A 22,024-nucleotide genomic window follows, 5' to 3' on the forward strand; every position below is an offset into this window, starting at 1 on the left:
GATTTCATGATTTTGTTATAATCTATGAATTTTGTTCCAGTGTAGATTTCACAAACATATGTCTTCTTTATCATAATTTTGATACTATTCTCTTAACTAGGTAAGCAAGGAATATGTAGTGACGACATTAAATCGATGGCAGGCATCATCTTATGAGGATGTGGAGGCAGCAGTGTCACTACTGTATAACCTTGGTGAAGCTTTACCTGCTTCTCATGGCAACCACTTCTCTGGGCCCAGCCAGGTGGGTGACCCAGCTGCTCTTCAGGAACATATGTCGCAGGTCAGTGATACTGTTTGGTGTACCTGCACAGTAGTGAGGTGTGCTGGTAAGATACTTTTCCTGTCAGTTTTGTAAGAACTGGTAAATGGTGGATCAGATTACAGTCATCCCTCATTTTACGAAAAGTCATTTAAGGTCTTTGTAAGGTGACCACTGATCATACAATTATAAAATCATTCTTAGGAAAGATTATAATTATGATGTACGCACATCTTTATTTACACATGCATCAGTCTTTCATAAAATGTTGGACATCATGTATGTCCATACTGATCCCAATTCATTTTTGAATGAAGCTAGTTAAATGAAAATATGTTAATTGGATATTCCCAAAAACCCAGGAGTGACCATCACAGTAATACCTTGGTTAGCATTTTTTGGAGTTTATCCATGAATTGTGCAAGGAAGTGCCTACCTTTATTTCATGAAAGCATCATAGTTTAGCACAACATACACTGAAATTGTTAATCCTCATGTTTTTGTATCAATAATGGGAATGGAAACAAGAAAAGGAAGCCTACCATGGACAAAGAATAAAACACCTGCTTATGCAATGGGAAGCCATTTTTAAAACATTGTAATTTAGCTAAATGTTTCACTAATTCATGCTGTCATTCTATGCAATACACTTTTGCACAACATATTCAGATGCGACAGCACCACTAACTTCCCAAAATTTTGATGTAATTGTGAGGAGACAGGAAGGAAGCATAGGTGTGTGAAGGTGTGTGTGGGTGGTGGTGCATCAGTTGTCCCATGTGTCATCATTTACCCACTAAGTGTCAAACAGAGTTGATTTAAAGTGGAAACTTGTTGCCACTTGCCTCAGAGTATGTGTGTGTGTCCCCCCCCCCCTCCATCCCCTGTGAGATGTTTGCAATTTAGGCACTGAAGGGAGTTTTAATTTGAATCACAATTCCTCGATTTTGGCAATGAAAGGTTAATAGCTCTTGGAGGAAAAAGAAAAACCTAGGATGAGATGTGAAAAACTTTTTCTTCCTTTTCATTAGCTGATCTGATTATATTGGAGGTAAGTACCTTTGTTCCCTTCTGCTCAGTGATTATTTCTTTGACTGGAGCTCCGGTAAGGAGGTGAGTCTTTGGGTTGTTTTATAGTGTTGTTTATATTCTCAGATTAATTTTAATGCTTTTGCATGATTCACTAAAAATGTTTATTTGAATCTTTGTTAGATGTGAAATAGTCTCATAACATACAACCAGATATGTAAGTAAAGAAAACAGAAATATGCTATCACCCTCACAACTATTGCAGACATCATGCTTTTATATTATTAGTGAGTGAGCTTTATTCTCATTACACTGTCATTCATTTAAACTCCTGCTGTTCATTTTAAACACTAAGATAACTACTGATTTTATGACTCGATTTCACATTTGGGTTTAAAGCCTGTGCTTTATTAGTAAAAACAAATTTTCTGCTTCTACAGGTAAAAACATCTACAATGCAGGAAATGATGCGCTTGCTTGTAACATCAGGAGTATCGGGTCATAACCATCCAGCTGTTTCACTTCAGTTTTTTGAGTGCGTGGCACGCTATGAAAAGTTCTTCTCGTGTGAACCTCAATACATCCCAGGGATTCTGGCAGCTTTCCTGGACCACCGTGGCATGAGGAATCGGCTTCCAAGAGTGAGTCTCGGTTGTGGTCATCTTATCCATCAACCTTACCTTTTACCATCTAATGAGAGTGACAAACTATACTTATACAATTCAGATAGTTCCAAGGAAATTATTTTATGGAATTCAATTAGACAATGTACTGTACTATATATATATAGATGATTGTACAAATGAATGTCATTTTCTGAATGTTTTATTATTAGGTATTCTTGGTGTCATTAATTGTATATATTTGTAATTACATTTCTCTTGATTAGGTTCGAAGCAGAACAAGTTATTTGTTTTCTCGCATGGTACGCTGTCTCAAAAACCATATTGTTGGTTATACTGAAGATATTCTAAGTCAGTTAACAGAACTTTTGGTGATGGCTCCTCCCAATAATGGTCAAAGTAAGTACAGTGCAGTAAATCTTTATTGTTTTGGAACTGTCTTTTTCTTTGTCATTTATTTAATACAGTGAACCCTCAATTTAATGTGATAGTGGGACTTATAATTTCATGCAAACTTCAATTGCATAAAATCATTCTATGTATTTCAATGGGAAATACATGTACGGTAAGTCCTCGCTTAACGTCGGCCTGCTTAACGTTTCGGTACTACATTGTTAAATTTTAGAGACCCCAAAATTCATTTAACAATATGTATTTAGGCTGTTGTGTGCATATAAATGAGTAAAAATAAATTAAGAAAGTTACTATCCGGTGTATCTACTGAAAAATAAGTTGAAAAACATGTACAGTACTTAAATGTACTTAAGGGATTAAAAGTTTTATCTCTTGTGCAAAATATGTGATGTCTTTATTCATATTATTCACTGTTTTGCACGGATTCCAGCAATGCAATTTATATTCTGCTAACTTTAGTCTGTGCCATTTTATAAGACTATTTTTAAGCCTAAACCACCTTCAATCTTGCTGGAAGTGGAGGGGAGGTGATGTATTATGACTGCTGGCACCAGCCCACTGGCCAACCAAGGTTACCTATTGGTATTTATTTATCTGTCATGTAGAGGAGTTTTGAGTTTTTCTCTCATAAAATCTCAATGAACGTCACTATAGTAATGCATACAAGCACCTCACCAGGCATCACACAAGGAGTTTTGAATTTATGTATATGTAATGTATTTCATGGGGCAAAGGGAGGCTCAGGAACATAACTCCCATATTTTATGTATTTTTTATGGGGAAAATTTATCCTCTTCACATTGTTAAGTATAACGTTGCATTTTCAGGAACGTAACCCTGACGTTAAGCGAGGACTTACTGTACAGGGTTTGAGGCTGCAGCCCCAAACCATGCGCAAAGTGATCCTTCTCGATACTAATTTTTCTCACTTCAACATTGATTCCATCATTTTAAAACACTTTTTAAAAACCTATAACACCTTGAGGCTGAACAACTGCTTCCTAGACTGTAGGTGTTCAGACTCAAGATGACTGATGAAGCAAGACAACTTGGGGTGTTGTTAATCATTTGTATCTAGTAAGCAGATGTTACTGACCAATCTAGTTTTTTATCAATTCATCTATTGTCTCATTTGATATTAAACCTTTTAAAACATTTTAGTTGAATATTAAAAGTATTGGATGATTCTTTTGAGAATTTAAGCATTAAAAATATATTTAATAGTCTCACATTGAAGGTCCGACTGGCCAGAGCAGACCAGTGGTAGAGGACAAAGGAAAAAATATTCTTATTTCCTTATGACACCACTTTTCTTACTTCAGCACTAATTACATTTTAAAACACTTTAACAAATTATAAATTGTCTTGAGTCTGAATAACTGCTTCCTGGACTGCAGGTGTTCAGACTCAAGTTGACTGATGAAGTAAAAGAACTTTGGGTCTTGGAATATGTACATAATCTGTTTAGTTGTTGGCCTGTGGTAGCAGATGATGTGCCCACCCGTGGTGCCTTCTATTGAGGGCGGGGGAAAATTTATTGCTTTTGCTGTGGCATCAAGTTCTTGATGGTGCCAGTAGCTGGGTTTGGGGTGGTGTACAGGTCAGGGATCTTTTTCAGGTTGTCACTCAACTTTTCCAATCATGATTATTAAGCCTATGAACCAACATTAACTAATAATACAACTTCACCTATGTAATATACAGTTGTCAGCAAAAGTCTTCTCACAAACTTTTGCTGGCAACTTTACAGATGAATGTGCAATGAAAGTGGAGGAACCCAACTTATTACAGTTGAGTTCATAGCTGGAAGTGTAAATGTTTGTACAATGTGAGGAAGTGAAGTCATTGAGCTGTAGCTGAGAAGAGTAGAATCAGCAAGTGACAGTGTGAGAGGTTGTATAGTGAGATGTTGGACCAAATTAAAAGATATGATAAATGCAGCTGACAAGATGGGTGGCTGGGTGAAGAGCCCTGCCAGGCATGCAGTAACATGGTGGTGAAATGATAATGTGGACAGAGTGAAAATGGAGAAAAGAATATTGCTTTAGGCATTGAAGATGGGTTATAACAAGGAGTCATATCTGGAGTCCAAGTGCATGGCCAGAAGAGAGGTATACAAGGTGAAGAAAAGTTAACAAGATTCATTTCCATAGACATGTATGCTTAATAGTGTGGATGCAAGAAGCTAGTTATACAGAATAGCAAGGCAAATAGATGGTGGAAACAAAGATGTTTTTGGTAAGCAGTGCATGAGAAATGACCATGGTAATACAAGACAGTATAGTTGTTGATAATGAATAATCAAAGATGCCTGGAGAAATACTAAAATCAGCTGCTGAATTAGGAATACAAATGGGATGGGCACCCTAGGAACAGCAAAATCAGTACATGGACCATATCCAATGATTGATAAAGAGTGGATAAGGAGAGCAGTTGGCAAAAAGAATAATGGAAAGGTGGCTGAAAACAATGAAATAGTTGCAGAAATGCTGAAAGCATTAGACAATGCTATCATGTTGCAGGTGACTAAATTGATCAATGCAATGAGGAGGAAATGTACCATTCCAGCTGATTATCGGAAGAGTGTGATCAGGAGTATTTACGATGGTAAAGGTGATGTATTTGAACATGGAATTACAGGGTCCTGAAGCTGTTAGCTGCATTTTGAAAGTTGTGGAAAGAGTGATTGAAAAATTGATAAAGGAGGTAGTGAACATTAACAAAATGCACTTGGGATTAATGCCAGGTAGGGTAACTACAGAGGCTGTTTGTGATCAGGCAACTATAAGAGAAATACCTAGAAAAAGATGGTTTTACTTCACCTTTCTAGTCTCATAGAAGGCATTTGACAGGGTGCCATGGTGTCTTGCTTGAGTAGTTTGGGCATGATATGAATGTTAGAAACAATTTGTGAGAGTAAATGGCAAGGAAGTGAGGAAATGGAGGTAAAAAAATAGGGGTTCATACAAGGGTCTTGTCTTGAACCCCCTTCTGTTAATGATGGAGCTAGAGGCAATATCACAGGACTTTAGGATTGTTTTGCCCTGATGGTGGTTGTATTCTGATGAATTAGTGTTGAAAGTTGGTAGTATTGAAGAGGCAGTGGAGAAATTTAAGAAGTGGAAGAATGGAATTGTCAAAGGACCTGAGAGTGAATGTGGCTAAAACACAAATAATGATTTATGTCATGGGTGAGGGACCCATGGTGGAAAGTGGAAAATGACCATGTGCTCTGTGAAAAGCTCCATAATGTGCAGTTATTATGGAAATTGGGTACACAAGAGGTGCAGTTCTGTGATGGCAGACTCCAGGATGTTGCTGTTTTTAAGTGTCCTTATATGCACGTAATCGTGTGGCTTTAGCAACATTAGGGATACTTGTATTTCCCTGGACTGTGTTGATGAGTTCTGTTACCTGGGTGACATGATCATTGCTGGTGGGGATGCTGACATCAGCTCGGTTGCATGAGTCAGAAGTGGCTGGAGGAAGTTTAGGGAGTTGCTGCCTTTATTGATGGCAAGAAGACCTTCCCTCTGCATGCAAGGAAGAATGTATGTGGCAGGTGTAAGAAACATGATGTTGTTTGGCAGTGAAACATGGGCAGTTAAAGAAGACAACATAAACAGGCTTTTGTGATTTGAAATGAGAATGGTGATGTGAAAGTACAATGTGACACTGAAAGACAGTAGATTCCAGTTCAGAGTGAAGAGGGTGGTTGGGTACTGTATTGACGAAGTTCTGCGTAGAAGTAGGCTGAGATAGTTTGGGCATGTGGGGAGAATTGATGAGACTAATTGGATCAAGAAATGCTTGAGCCTAAATGAGGAGCGGAGAAGACCCAGGCAAGCCAAAATTGTAAAAACTGATATTAGAGTTAAGAACCAGATGAAAGAGAGTGTAAGAGCCCATGCAGCATGGAGAACTCCCATCAGGTAATTTCAGCTAACCCACACAAGTGTAGAAAATGGCTGTGAAACGATGATGATGATGATGAAGGTTGCCAACCTTGTGTTATGAGGACGGCACATTGATTAATTAATATTTTATATTAGTTATTTTTGTCTCGTTCCTTTTCAGTAACACCCTTGCTAACAAATGACGATCAGTTGTATGTGTTTGAAGCTGCTGCAATGCTAATTATATCTGGAAATACTGAAGCACAAAGAAAGGAAATACTGATGAGAAACCTCCTGTCACCAGTCTTTGCCAAAGTTACCTGCCTGGCAGAGAGACTAGCTCAAGAGCAGGATCCTGTTAGACAGGTTAGTATTATCCAATACAAGACCTCTTATCAATCCCATTTTATTTAAGAACTGAGAGTTGTATGTGTAATTACTTTGTGGTCCAATTAGTTATTAATAATTCATGTTTTGAAATATTGGGTGACCAGAGCTAAGAACAAATCTTTTTTTTTTCTCCTGTCTTTCTTTCACTGTTACTTTTGTAGCATCCCCATAAACCATTATATGCCATGCTTTCCTGTCATTCATGTTCTTTACTGCCTCCTAGATGTCCATCCCTCTCATTACTAGTGCACTGTTCATCCAAACACTCCATCTCCTTGCATTTTCACACTTAATCATCCATCATTGAATTATACATTCCTTTTACCATCCTTTATCTATCCATTCTCTTAATATGATTATATCACCTTAACACATCACTCTGTGGTCACCTCTGGTCATTATTACTTTCACATATAAATCTCCTAAATACAGTATAAGTGTATCAAAGTAGATTATCCTCTTGAATTACAGTATTCTTTTCATAATTATACAGTACAGGTATTTATTTACGTGGGTAGTTAATCAATTATTTATTTCTGGTCTGTGTGATTAGTTTTATATGTTTATATTATTCCAGATGAGTATTGCTAAAAGTATCTGTCATGCAACATCAGTGACAGCACGGACTTCAAAGGCATTTTCAAATCAGAACACCATTCAAGCATGTGGTTGTGTACAGATGTACTTGGATGCCCTGCAGCTGTTCATTACCTGTCTTAATGTAAGTATAATTTTCATAGATATATAGTTTGTCATGTTCTAAAACTTAAGATGTATATTTTATTTGCTTTACAGTAAGTACAAAGTTATCGTAATAAGCCATGTATTTTTTTTTAAATCTTATGAGAGTGATTTATGAGTCGCTCTTGGCGAGAACAACACAAGTGACACAGCTACTGAGATGTGTTTATTGTACCATTACAGTATAATCTTCAAACTTCCCTCTAAAGTTTAATTGCATTTTATGGTGTTTTTAACTTTTGTCTTTTCTCTACTTGTCTCATTGATCGGCTATTATAATAGAATCACGGAGAGTTCTGTGGATTGGAGTAGTATTTATAATGAATTCATAATCTGTTGGATATAAAAAAATATATATTTTCTGGCTTAATACTCTTTACCAGGCTCCTATAGAGGGATTTCAGAATCAATACTGGACTAAAGTATATATTTTTTTTAATCTTTAAGTACAGACACAACTTGATAATTAAAATGATCAAGATTTGGTCAAGGATGTTAACTGCTGAAACAAGAAACTGTATATTCCATCCATAGTATCAAGGATCTGCCCCTGGCAGGCTTGGGAATCACATGGTTAGTGGTTAGTCTGGGTCTGGAATGGATTATCACATATTTGTGTCGTAAATATTCCTTGTATGGGTTGCCAAATCGATAGGTTGAACTTCAGCAAAATCACATAACTGTCCTCCCCAAAAATATATTATACTGTAGTAAGATTTTCTACTAAGTGAACCAGGACTGTTGAACATATGGTAAATAATACATGTACAGTGGTCCCTCGGTTAACGAACTCAATCCTTTCCAGCAGGTTGTTCGTTAACCGAAAAGTTCGTTTACCGAAACCATTGTTTCAATGGGTTTTGGGTAATTGGTTCCAGCTCACCGAAAATTGCCTAAATTCAACAAAAATGGTAGAAAAGTTCACTTACTTTGAGGTGTGTATGTAGAAGGCTCCTGGATGATGATGATGATGATGATGATGATGATGATGATGATGATGATGATGATGATGGGAATGGGGGTGGAGGAGAAGGAAGAAGAGAAGGCATTGGGGTGGAAGAGAAGTCACCCCATGGCACCATTTCACCCATAAAATTTTAGTTCTCTTGGTGTATTTCAAGATTATTTCCTTTAAATCAACACTGCACTGCATTATATATTGTCAATATGTAAAATATATTTCAAAATGACCAATAATTTGCTTGGAAACACAGAAAAAAAGCGTTCAGTTGAAGAGAGTCTCAAGCAAGATGTTACCTCCAGTGAAAACAGAGAGAGACTAACGCCTGTTTACTGTGTTAAGAGGCTGGATGCCACGCATTAAACTAGTCACTTTACCTTCAATTATGTTCAATAATTGTTAAAATGACTAAAAAATTGAATATTAAACTTTTAAAATTATTGAATAGTATAAACTTCTTGATATTTACTAAAATAGTAAGGAATTTAGGCCCTAGAACCGATTAATGTATTGGCGGACTGACACTAAAGCTGGTTGCCCGGCCAGTGCAAGCGAAAACATGTTGAGGTCGGTTCATAAGAAATTCATTAACCGAATTTTTTTTCGTTAACCGAATTGAAGATTCTTATGGAAGGCAGTTCGTTAACCTAAATTTCGTTAACCGAGGCGTTCGTTAACCTAGGGATCACGGTACTGTTATTTACAGCTTTGTTGCTTTGGTTTACATACACTATATTGTACACTTTCGACAAAAACTTCAGGAACACCTGGGCACGATGGATGTGAGAATGAGCAGAATGGGGCTAGTCATCTCGGAATGGTTTCAGATTCTCCATTCATTTTCCAGATTGCATAATGCTTATATTGTTCGAGAAGTGTTTGGTGAGAGTGTACATGTATTGTATTGGAGTCAGCTATATCACAGCATCTATCAAAATACATTCCCATGCTATAGTAAAAGACAGACTGTATTTGAAGTGAGGTGTGGTGAATATCAGGAAGTAACAATCTAGATGAGATTGATAATAGGGAATGGTATCAAGTGGTTTGTGGGGATATCACAACTACTCGATTGAATAGGTAATGACAAAGGAAGGAAGAGTCTCTCCTTTTGATTCTGGACACCCTATACCATAGATGGAAAAGGCTCACAAAATTAAAAAATAATCATATGTGTAGAAAAAAGAATGTCTGCAAATTGTGTTTATATTAGTCACCAATATGTTAGGACAATTAAGATCAGTATATAGCCCAAATGTCATGGACAAAATAAGAAAGATTGCAGACAAATCTGAGGTGGTATGGCAGTACTGAGAGAGTGAGGCTTGAAAGATTGGTTAAATATTTATAGTTCATAGGTTTATGGTAGGAGGGAGTAGTGTAGACCAAGGAGATGGAAGGATTCAATAGAAATGAGAGGATGCAGTGATATGCTTGAAAGACTGAAGAGCATGTTATCAAGTCACTCAAAAAATCTATATGTACAAAATTGAGTTGATAAAATATGACACAATGGATGGAGAATTTTGACAACCTTACCGAGACAACATTGGTTGCAGTGTTCATTCTGAAATTCATCGATTCCCCCATTACAGATAGTTTTTTGAGTGACTGTACATATAGGGCCATGTTTTGGAAAAGGAATACCATAACCAAAATCATTTATTACATCAATAAGAATGACTGAATGAAGAGAGATCCTGTCTGTTTGTTTGCTTTTGGTCACCCTACATCACCTGTGGAAGTTAGCTGTAGGAGTGGCTGTCAATATCTGTGGAAGTTTCATGTTCCGTGCATTCCATTTTTGCACATGTGAAGGGTGAGTAGAAAAATCTTAGTTGCTGGGTAAAGGTTAATTCAGGGGGCCCAAAATCAGGATGAAATACCCACACAATTTGTCTTTATTTGTGTTCTTTCGTGATACAATATTCTCCTTCCACTAAAAGTCCAAATCAGGTTTCCCCATATTGCTTCACATAATCAAGCAACATCATCAACAGCAAGTCATTCCTCAAAAATTACTCCACACCGTCTTCTCTTTGAAATCATTGTTAAATATAAAAGATAGTATAAAAAATACTGTATGTTTATACTTTTTTGACAGGTTGGAATGGAGCGAGAAATGGTGGGATCTGGTGTGCGGCAGTTGATGCACAGACTGGTGGTTTGCCTGGATGGAGGAAGCTTACTGCCCTTGTTACCAGTTGCTTCTCAAGCTCTTCTTCACACACCCTCACCAACAGTCCTTACAGAATATCTTCCCCTCATCAATCAGATCATCACCAAGTTTCAAGTAATAATTTCATACTTGAATTATGGTTCTTCCCATCACAAAAATGTACAGAGGATAATGACAAATCATTCTTACGGCTGTTCATATGCTTTAATTTTTAATTTTCACTTCTAAAATGTATGCATTTCCTCATTTTCAGAAGGATATCAGTCCTTTCCTGCAAAGTATATTTGTTCCCCTGGTATCTGCCATCTTCACAGCTCTATCAGAACCTCTTGAGGAAAATGATGAGGAAGAGAGGAGAACAAGAAGACTACTTCAGCGGAACTATTATCTTTTTCTAACCACTATTGTATCAAATAATCTGTTGGATGTCATGGCTTCTTTAGACTCGAATATTTTACAACAGGTTGGTGTTAAGCTCCCCTTAATATGTTTAAGTAAGTGTGTAGTATGAAGTTAATAGTGAATTTGAACAAGTGTAAAGTATGAAAAATAAGAAGAAAAGTGAGACATGGAAAATTGAATATAATATAAGTTTGGATGGGGATAGAATGGAAAAAAAAACAGGTGTTTCAGATGTCTGGGAGTGGACATGTTGGCAAATGGAAGTAGGTGACCCAGAATCAAAGAAAGGAGTAACTGAAGGAAAGAATGTCATGGATGCAATAAGAAATAGAGGGAGAGAGAATTGTATTAACAATGTTTCATAAAAAGACAAAATCATCAATATTTTATATGAGTAAATATTGCACTATCTGGTTATTTAAGGATTTACACTCACTACAGAAAACTACCGTATCTGCAAGGTGGGGTCTGATGAATTTCAGATTGAACACTGACTCCTGTTGTCTTGGTAGGGTTGACAGTATCCTTTGTCCATTTTGCCATATTGTCTAGCCCAAAAAAGTGCAGATACTTTTTGTAGTGAGTGTACAAGCAGTCGAAGAAGTGATGTCACAGTTTTCAGTATGATTTGTTCAAACAGCGATATCTGGCAATTTGGTGGGAGTCGAACGAGTGACTGACCAGTGGGCTGGACGCCATTGTTATAGGATGCTATATTAATGAACTCCTGAGCCAAATTTCTCACTACCTAACTTTCGTCTGGTATTCCCTCATATCTTTGCAGGTAAAGGGCTTCAAAATGAGTAGCAAAAGTAAAAGAGCTTGAAAGATGAAGAAGATGTGAGCAGGAAAAAAAGTACAGCCTGTCCAAGATAATACAGCAACACGAGCCAATAACACTTACTTCTAAGTGTAGAATATTCTGCATATGGCTTATTTCCTTGTTTATGAGTTTATTTTCTATTTTTAGAACAATAAGAAAGGCATTTGTTCCTCTAAAATAATTATTAGTTGAATAAGGTTTCATAGAAGTTAGCAATTTAACCAAATTTTACATTTTTTATCATAGCGAATGACCATTGAACAGGAATCTTAACCCTTAAAACGCTGGTACTGTATATTAACGTGCACTGTCGGCTCAGGACAGGGTATATTTTGCTACGTAGAAAAAAGAGCAAATCGCGTAAGATGATAATTTTCAAATACATGTAGAACGTGCTCTAATTGAGATTTTTCTTTTCTTTTTCGCCATTAGAAACCTCAATCTTTCTTCTACACATTTATATTTAGTCACTAAATAAGAGAATAATAATTTGTTGGAGAAATCATGAGATGAAAATTAGGATTATTGCATGTTTTTCCGGCACTGGAGCCACCCTTTAAAGTTTATTGTTTTTTATACAAAAATATCTCCATTAGTGGGAATTTTTCTTAACTAAAGCTATGATAGCCAGAATTTAAATTTTTTTGGAAAATCGTTCCCAAAGCTAGAATTTGGGCAAAAATTCCGACTTTGGGAACGATTTTCCAAGGGGAACATTTTCTGGAAAATTCGGAGAAAATTTTCCCAGTACGGATACCTGGAAAATTCCGGTGATGGGGGATTTTTTTCCGGGTTTGAGAGATGAAAATTGGGCACATTTTCTGGAAATAATGAAAGTTTTCCGTTACCTGGAAAATTCCGGCGATGGTAAATTTTGTCCAGCTTTGGAAATTTCTCATTCTTGTAAGTGCTCTGCACCAACTGTTCCGGCTAACGGAGATATCACTTTAAATAATACAATACAGTCGGACGGTAAATGAATTATTAATTAATTGTGAATGTTTTCCTCCTCACACACATTGTCCATCGAGGTGGTGAATATGGAAAATATTTTTTTACATATACTATTCATTAAAGACATGGCATAACCATGGTGGTGAGTATAAATATTAATTCAATTCATATTTTTTATTTGTCATTCATTTTCATTTTGTGACGTACAATTCTAACTCCCGGAGCAATAACCTCATGTCATTTTTTTTTTTTTTTATGTACAGTGGTCCCTCGGTTAACGAACACAATTCGTTGCAGAAGGTTATTCGTTAACCAAAAATTTCGTTAACCGAAACCAATGTTTCAATGGGATTTTGGGTAATTGGTTCCAGCTCACCGAAAATTTCATACAAAGTAAAAAAAAATGCAGTAAAGTACACTTACTTTGAGGTGTGTATGTAGAAGGCTCGTGGTTGACGACGATGATGATGGGAATTAGAAGTGGGGGTGGAAGAGAAATCACCCTATGCTTGATGCCGTCATTTCACCCATAAAATTTTTAGTTCACTTGGTGTAATTCAAGATTATTTTCTTTTAATCAACACTGCAGTATATATTGTCAATATGTTAAATAAATTTCAGAATGACCAATAATTGTATTGTAAAAATGTAAAAATACTCTGTGTTCAAGAGACCCACAAGCAAGATGTTTCCTCCACTGAACAGAGATACAAACTGGAGCCTTGGTGGGTGAGTGAGGTGGCTGATGGGCACACCAAAAACTAGTTCCCTGTACTGCAATTATGTTAAATAAGTGTTAAAATGACTAAAAAAAATTATATAAAACTTGGAAAATTATTGAATAGTACAACCTTCTTGATATTTACTCCAATTTTAACAAATGTAAGCCCTAGAACCGATTTCTGTATTGGCGGACTAATCTTCCAGCTGGTGAGCAAGCCAAAGCATGTCGAAACATCTTCGTAAGAATTTCGTTAACCGAATTTTTGTTCGTTAACCGAAATGAAGATTCTTATGGAAGGTCATTCGTTAACCAAAGCATTCAGTAACCGAGGGACCACTGTACTAAAATTTACAAGCATAATTTATTCTTGCAATATTCTTATGAAAAACTGCTTTAGCATATATTAGTTAATTTTTTTAACTTTCACAAATTATGGTCTACCTCAAAAAATTAAAAGCGAAAATAAAGTGAATGGTAGTTGCGAGATACCACTTTCTGATTGAAAGTTTCTGGAAATTGTGACATTCATTTGGGCAATTATACAGTGTGTTCTTTCATTCATGATTACACAATTTGACAGAATGTAATATAAAAATTGCACATTGATTTTTAATTTTATATGTATATATATATAGGTCCTGATGTCTGTAGTGCAAGGTGCAGTGGAGTTTCCTGACCCAGTTGCTCAAAAGAATTGCTTTGTGATCTTACGGCGTTTGACAGAAGCCTGGGGTGTGAAAGATGTTGGTCCCCCTGGCTTTGTTGAATTTCTTTATACACAGGTAAGGAATACGTCATGGTAATAATGATTTATGAAAATATGACTTGTAGCACTTTATATTCAAGCTAGTAAAATGTGTGGCAAAAATTTTTAAATCATGGATTTTTGCTTCAAACTTTGTCTAAGAATACATGTAAACATGCTTATCTCGATTTTCAAATTATACTCTTGGATGTATCTTGTCATAATACAGTAAGGTCTTGTATTTCGCGGGTAATATAGGCTGGAAAAATTGCGCCAAATTCAAATTCTCCAAATCCAAATACATAAACTAATGGAAAAATAACAATATAGTCTGGCCACTCTACATCAACCTCTGATTTTCCAATTTATTACCTCCAAATGATACAAATTCTGCCTTTATTGACCTGATTGTGCTTTCTGGAAAACCAGTAATCTTTCTTATTTAACTAGTTTTAAGGCCTTCCTCAAGTAACTTAATCACACGCTGCTTATCCTGCATCGAGACTTGGCAAACTTAACTCCCTTACGGTAGTCTCGCTTCTCCCTTTCCTTATTTGGCCACTTAGGTGGGTCTGTCCCACCTCCAACAGCACCAATAGGACCCCCAGTACAGGTAGAGGCCAATGTCTTGACTCGACAGGTGGTAGCACCACCAAAAAAAGCACACAATAGCAGCCCGGGCGGTCGCTAGGATGGCGCGGGAGTAACTGGTATGAGGGCTGTGACGTCATACACTACGGTGGCCTGCTGTTCCATCTCGTGCCCCTTGAAATTATTGCCAAATGGTAACCCATTATTTAATTATTTTACTTATTATAATTATATTTATTTACTGTATTCTTCACATATACTGATACAATATAAAGGCAACACATTATTCTAGTCATATTGCCCCAGGCAGTCATGAAACTGATTCAAGAGAAGTGTGTGGCTGCTGCCTGTATGCCCTTACATCACACGGGGGGAGGGAGAGTGCGGCTGGCCAGTTACCAAAAAACATACTTACGGTATGCTGCAACATAAAATATTACAGCGTTCAGTTGGCTGGATCTCGCGAAACTCACGATATTTTACGCCAAATATAAGATTTGGTTACATTAGGAAGTGCTCACAAAATTAAAAAACGCCAAATGAAATCGTGCGAAACATGAGATCTTACTGTAGTGTTTTTTGATGAATGTTATAAAAGCATAGTTTTAGGTTTTTGTTTCAACTTTCTCATACAGAAAATTGAAAATAAGATACTTATTAAGGTTGTTCATATCAGTGCATTAAGTAAGAGCCTTGGAAGTTTTTTTGCCCTCTCAATATTCCTATAACATTATCAGTCTTAAAGCTGACATATAGTATTAGGATTTAAGCTGTAAATTAACTTCTTCCTAGATATCTCATGAATTAAACTTTATTGCAGTTTTGTTCTCATGATTTTCTGTGTTTGAGTGAATTTGGTAGGGAATGAAATAGTGGTCTAAAATCAACCTCTTTTTGGATTCTACTGCTGGTACTCTGAAATTGTCATATGGGCACTAAAAGTGCCTCATTTTGGCATTCATATGGCATAATTTTTCATAAATATATCACTGAAGTGTACACACGAAGACAAACATGCACTTGTTCTTTAAGTTCTGATATACGTAATGGTGCTCCTAACTTTCCTATATGATGATGAAAATCAGAAGAAAATTGAAGAAGACTGTCAAAACCTGCCACCATGTGTGTTTCAGCTGAAACTTTGTTTACAAGCAACAGATGGTCGTTACAAACTTTGGTGATACATGTCGAATATTGTGTGGAAATTTTTTTTGGTGGCTCTGGAGAAAAGGCAAACTTCGAGTTCAATTGACATTAAAAATTCATTCGACTTTTATCAAACTTTGAGTTAAAAGGGTTAAGCTCAGTTCTTACGTACTGTTGTGTCAAGTAGTTTTATTTTTGTCATATTCATTCAGCCTTTCACCAATATGTTTGTTGATGTATTCTCCATGACAGTGAGTTTTAACATTTTTAATCCTCTTGTCTTTTCCAGTCATCAGTGTACATACTGATACTGTTTAGAATTACAAAAGCAGAAGAAAATTCCTAGAATGATTATGATATTTACCTCATCCCAGGTTGCTGGTTCAAAATTTTTTGTAGTCTTCAGGTTATTAATGTTCAGACTACTTGCACTTGGGCATTTCGACGTCTTCTTCCCTCATCACACTCTAAAGATTAACCTAATTGGCCTTATGTTAAATTTCAGTAAATATTGACCAGTGCTACGTGTAATGTGTACATGTATACTGGGTAACAACTTAGGTGCCTGGCTTTTTATACATAAAAGGGAGATTTCTCATTTGTAAATTTTTCCAGTACATACCTGAAATTACATATAGAAGATGTCGTCATTTAACCTTATAGATTTTTTGTTTTGTTTTTAGTTTAAGATACAAACATAACTAATCTCTTTCATCACAACCTTGGTTTTTTATAGGTTGTCCCAGCGTGTTTCCTGGCACCTCTGAAGACTACCTTTGACCTAAATGATGCACAGACTATCTTGGCTCTACATGAGTCAGTTATGTGTCTGCAGTCTGTATATAAAAAACGGGGGGAGGAATTACTTTCATATTTGCGCTCAGAATACTTACCGAAGATAGAACTTTCACCACAATTAATTAATGAGTATTGTCAGGCCCTTACATCTGAAGCAAAGTTCTTTAGAAATTATAGTAAATTATTCTTTCAGCGAGCAAAGTCATGAAATGTGGACATAAACTCAAATTTGGCACGTGTGTAGTTTTGTTTTGGTGTTTTAACTTGTGTATCAGTCAAATTTTCACTATGAACTGTATCCACATTATTGTAAATAGCAATAGTTATTGCTAAAATTATATTTCTAGTCATATCTGCTGAAACCCAGTAGTAGATGGCTATAATATCCTAAGTGATTTATATCAATGGTCTTTTTTATTTGTATAAATAAAATTGAAAGATTTCATGGTTGAACATAATGATCAGTACACAGTTGGGTCTACTTTGTGTCTTGTTTCTCGTCATTTTGCAGTAACTTTAAATTTTGTATTGTTTTTAACTTATCGTTAATGCAAAAAGGTGCTATAGTGAGGCCTGGAATCAGTATAGAAAAATCATTTACAAGTAGCCATGATTATTCAAATACAGTAGAGCCATCCTCTTCCCAGAATTACAATTTTTAAGGTTTGATGTGAAGGGATTTTACCTGGAATGCTTGTGAACATTCTAACGGGTTTTGCATTGATATTTGCATGTAATCCAAGTAGGCCCCCTCAATAACAAAAAGTGGCAAGTGATGAATGAAAGTCTTATTCTGTCTTGTATGTGTACAATTGTATTGCCTCATTGGTTACAATTATTTAAATTTTATTGGAATTGAGCATTACAGTATTTAGTACAGTACCCATTGTTTTAAAGATTGTAGTTTAATTACAGATACTCCTCTATTTACTCAAAAAATATTCCCAATGAAGATCAGACAATCACATGACAACAGACCACATGTGACTGAGATTGAATTGGTGTGGGTTAAACTCACAGCACAGTGAAGGTTACGGTGCAGCTTAGTGTGCATGACGTACTGTATAAAAATATTCAATAACATTAAAAAAAAAAATTAAAACAAATGTACAGTTATAGAGGATTACCTGTAGTTTAAATTTTTTTGTGCTCCCGTCCCCTTTATTTTTGTTTAATGCAGTGTATGAAAATTTATTTTAAACATAACATACCGTATATACTCGTCTATAACCCCCCCCTCATTTATAGGTCGACCCTGATTTTTTTACCAAGAAATCGTTAATTTATGATATTCCTTGTTTATAGGTCGACCCACATTTTTTAGGGTAATGGAACAACAAAACCTTCAGTAAAAACGCTCTACGTCCTATAAACTGAGGCTCGCCGTGCCTGAAACACCGAGTGCCGAAGGCAAATTGTTTACCATTTATTATTACGACACTTTATACTGAAACGCGGGTAGTTTCAACAAAAATATTGTATATTTCCATTCAAGTATTTATTCAAGTCAATTAGGAGGGAATATTATTGTAATACAACAGTTTTTTAACTAAACCATTCAAAAAGCGATTACGGTAACATCTTTTGAACGAAAGAAAGCGAAATCCATTGTTTTCGTCACGATTTTATCCCACTTTCCACTGTAATACGTACGTAATTTCAGCAAAAATATTACATTTCCGTGAATGCATTATATCAAGCACAGTATGAATAGAATATCATTGTAATATAACAAAATTTTAACCGAAAACTATTAAAAAAACGAGTAACATCTCAAGAACATCGGAAGCTTAGGTAAAGTCTTTTGTTTTCGTCATGTATTTTATCCTATTTTACATTGAAATACATCACGTTTCAGCAAAACTACTATTTATTTCCGAGAATATATTCATTCAGGCGCAGGTTAGGCAAAATATACGTGTGATGTAATAGATTTTTAACTGAAAACGATTAGAAAAACACGTAGCCTCTAGCCCTGATCAAGGAGAGGACTGGGAGAAGTTGTTTGGTGCTGCAGACGATGACAAGGAAAATGATTTTGATGGATTTTAATGAAAATATTCCGAAATATGGTATCGTAGTATTTATTCAAGTCAATTAGGATAGAATATTATTGTAATACAACAGTTTTTTAACTGAAAACCAATCGAAAAGCGATTACGGTAACATCTTTTGAACGAAAGAAAGCAAAAGTCATTGTTTTCGTCACGATTTTATCCCACTTTCCACTGTAATACGTACGTCATTTCAGCAAAAATATTACATTTCCGTGAATGCATTATATCAAGCACAGTATGAATAGAATACCATTGTAATATAACAATATTTTAACCAAAAACTATAAAAAAAACGAATAACTTCTCCTGAACATCGGAAGGTTAGGTAAAATCTTATGTTTTCTTCATGTATTTTATCCTATTTTACATTAAAATACATCACGTTTCAGCAAAACTACTATTTATTTCCGAGTATATATTCATTTAGGCACAGTTAAGGTAAAATATATATGTGATGTAGCAGTTTTTTAACTGAAAACGATTCAAAAAACACGTGTACCGTCTAGCTGATACACTCAACAGCTGGTGGTGCGTGATGAGTCATGCGTCGTTGTAAACAATAGGAGGTTGAAGTAGATTACCTGGTATTATATTAAGTGTGAAAAATAGAAAAGGTTTTTATTACCGGTATTTTTTGTAGATCAATGAGAACTGTGATACCGTATATGATAAGATAAGTTCGCCTGTGCTAAGAACTTCAACATAGATTACTGAAAGTGCGTTGTAAGGTAATTTAGCCTATTGTAAGTTGGTGAGCTTCATTTGCTGAAGGAACTGCACAACTTTTCATTACTAATTGGTACATATTTTACGTTACCATTGTTTACTGGCAGTAAATGGTAAATATTTTTCATGTCTGAAGCTAAAAGTTACTCCTCGCCCTTCCCATCATGCACGGGTTCAACCTAACAAAACTATTACGCTTGTATAGGACGACCCCCAATTTTTTGCCTAAAAATTTGGTCCTAAAAACTATACACGAGTATATACGGTAATACAATGGTCTTTTGGGGGGGGATATTGGGAAGAGATTTTCTGTGGATTCTTGAGGTTTAAATATTATAATTACAGTACATTTTGTCGCTGAATTAACAAATTTATAATAACAGTAACAAAACATTTTCTTAAAGATAACTTCCCCCAAAAAATCTAGGTCGTGGAGAATCCATTGGTTGACAAAGAAAATTAGAGTTGTTCAGATGGGAATATTAAAAAATAAAAAAATTGCCTTTAAGGACAGAGGTACAGTACTTGACAGTATATAGAAAATATCATCATGCAGACAAATTATGAAGCTTTTATAAAAGTTTAAGAACTGTATTATAGTACTACTTATTTTGTAATTGTACTTATATATATATATATATATATATATATATATATATATATATATATATATATATATATATATATATATATATATACAGTATATATATATATATATATATATATATATATATATATATATATATATATATATATATATATATATATATATATATACATATATATATATATATATATATATATATATATATATATATATATATATATATATATATATATATATATATATATATATATATATATATATATATATATATATATATATATATATATATATATATATATTACAAAATAAGTAGTACATACAGTTCTTAGCTTTAAAGCTTCATAATTTGTCTGCATGATGATATTTTCTATATGCTGTCGCATGCTGTCCTCAATATTCCCATTGTTTAACTTTTTTGGGGGGGGGGGGTAAAAACATGAAAGTACTTGACCAAAGTGGCTGAGTAGGAATATAAATTGAAAGTAATATCTCCGGTAGCCGGAACTCTCAGAATTTTTCCAGGAAAACTCTCTCCATTCCGGGTCTGTGAATGAGTTTCTAAGGTTGAAAATTAGGTGCCCTTTCAGAGAAAATCTCTCCCCCCAAAAACTTTCTGGCTCTGGGAGCACATTCCAAAATTGAAAATCAGGCACTTTTTTTTTTTTTTTATTATTACAAAAACTCTTAATTTTTTTTCCGGGTTTGGGAGTAAATTCTGAGGATAAAATAATGCATAATTCTGGAAAATCCCAGAAACTCCAAATTTTTCTGTTATGGGTCTGAGAACAAATTCCAAGGATGAAATAATACAGAATTCCCAGAAACTTTTCCCAGTAACTGGAAAAATTCTGGAGATGTGGGATTCTTCCGGGTTTGAGAGAGTCGTCTTGTTACCTCGAAATCTCTTATCTCCAGAAAAGTTCTGCTCCAATTATTCCAGCCAATGGGGATATCACTGGACAATACTGTACTGTACTTGGATTAGAGGATACGAAGATCATATGGGAGGCTTAGGTTGTGATATTTTGATGTCTGGCATAATCAAGGTATGGTGTTTTATTCAACTTACGTTAGTATTTTCTTACTTTTGCTAATAATGCATTGCTAAATAACACTCAGGGTACTTGTGTGTATAATTCACTAGTATGCTTCGTTCAAATTATGATACGAGTATTTCTTTAAAAAAAAATTTGTATAAGTTCATTGTTATCACATCAAATTTTTGGAAGTATGCTTCATATTCTAATATCACTTGTTTCATCACCTTGGTTTCTAATAAGGATACCTTATCAGAATCTTAATTTAGTACTTCTGTGTTTAAAATTGAAATTTCAAATGCAGAGAAATTTTTTCTCTGTCAATTGCTTACAGTATGGAAAGAAGGTTGGAGAGGCATGTGATATAATTAGGCCTGACACCATCTAGGAAAATGTGACCAGGCAGTGCTGTAAGACCTGTCACCATCACCTTCTCTTGCTCTGGATGTTGCAACCATACTTGTCAGTGGTTTAAGTGCAGGTTAGTGAGGCTAAAAACATTGAATAAATGTTTTTTTAGTATTGAGAAATAAATGATTGAAGGATTTGGATAACATTGTGTTGTAAAACCATGCTTTAGTGAAGAAGGGTCTGCTTAATTTTGGCTCTTACTTCAAGACTTCATTAAGAAAAGTAAAGGTGAGGAATGAGATAATTTAGTGAAACTGCAGTAATACACAGAATATTAATAAAGAAAACTCTTAATGCAAGTTTATACAATAAAATGATTGGGTGTCAAGGAATGAGTAAATAAAATGAAAGAGTTGCACGTGCAGGGGAATTTAAGGATCAACGTAGTGTAAAGGAATAAAAGAAAACTTAAAAGTTTGAAGACTGGATGCCACCCATTTGTTTATTGAAAATATTAAATTATTTTTGGAATAAAGATATTAGAAAGTATCAATTTATAATTACCTGT

At 35.1% G+C, this 22,024-nt stretch overlaps 1 protein-coding gene across 2 annotated transcripts in view; it reads left to right on the forward strand.

The window, feature by feature from the left end:
• LOC121864995 (exportin-T-like) overlaps positions 1–18,007 on the forward strand; it is a 53,074-nt gene extending 35,067 nt beyond the window's left edge. Inside the window, exons 12-20 of one of the 2 annotated variants that reach the window (XM_042364260.1) lie at positions 101–283; positions 1,732–1,932; positions 2,181–2,313; positions 6,406–6,590; positions 7,192–7,335; positions 10,421–10,609; positions 10,749–10,958; positions 14,034–14,180; positions 16,617–18,007. In XM_042364260.1, coding sequence (XP_042220194.1) covers positions 101–283; positions 1,732–1,932; positions 2,181–2,313; positions 6,406–6,590; positions 7,192–7,335; positions 10,421–10,609; positions 10,749–10,958; positions 14,034–14,180; positions 16,617–16,886 — 1,662 coding nt within the window. In that variant the 3' untranslated portion in view covers positions 16,887–18,007. The remainder of the gene's footprint in view (positions 1–100; positions 284–1,731; positions 1,933–2,180; positions 2,314–6,405; positions 6,591–7,191; positions 7,336–10,420; positions 10,610–10,748; positions 10,959–14,033; positions 14,181–16,616) is intronic. The other variant, XM_042364261.1, reaches the window with a different exon arrangement.
• The last annotated feature ends 4,017 nt before the right edge of the window (positions 18,008–22,024 follow it).

This window comes from Homarus americanus, unplaced genomic scaffold (assembly GCF_018991925.1).
Source record: "Homarus americanus isolate GMGI-L3 unplaced genomic scaffold, GMGI_Hamer_2.0 scaffold2539, whole genome shotgun sequence".
NCBI lineage: Eukaryota > Metazoa > Arthropoda > Malacostraca > Decapoda > Nephropidae > Homarus > Homarus americanus.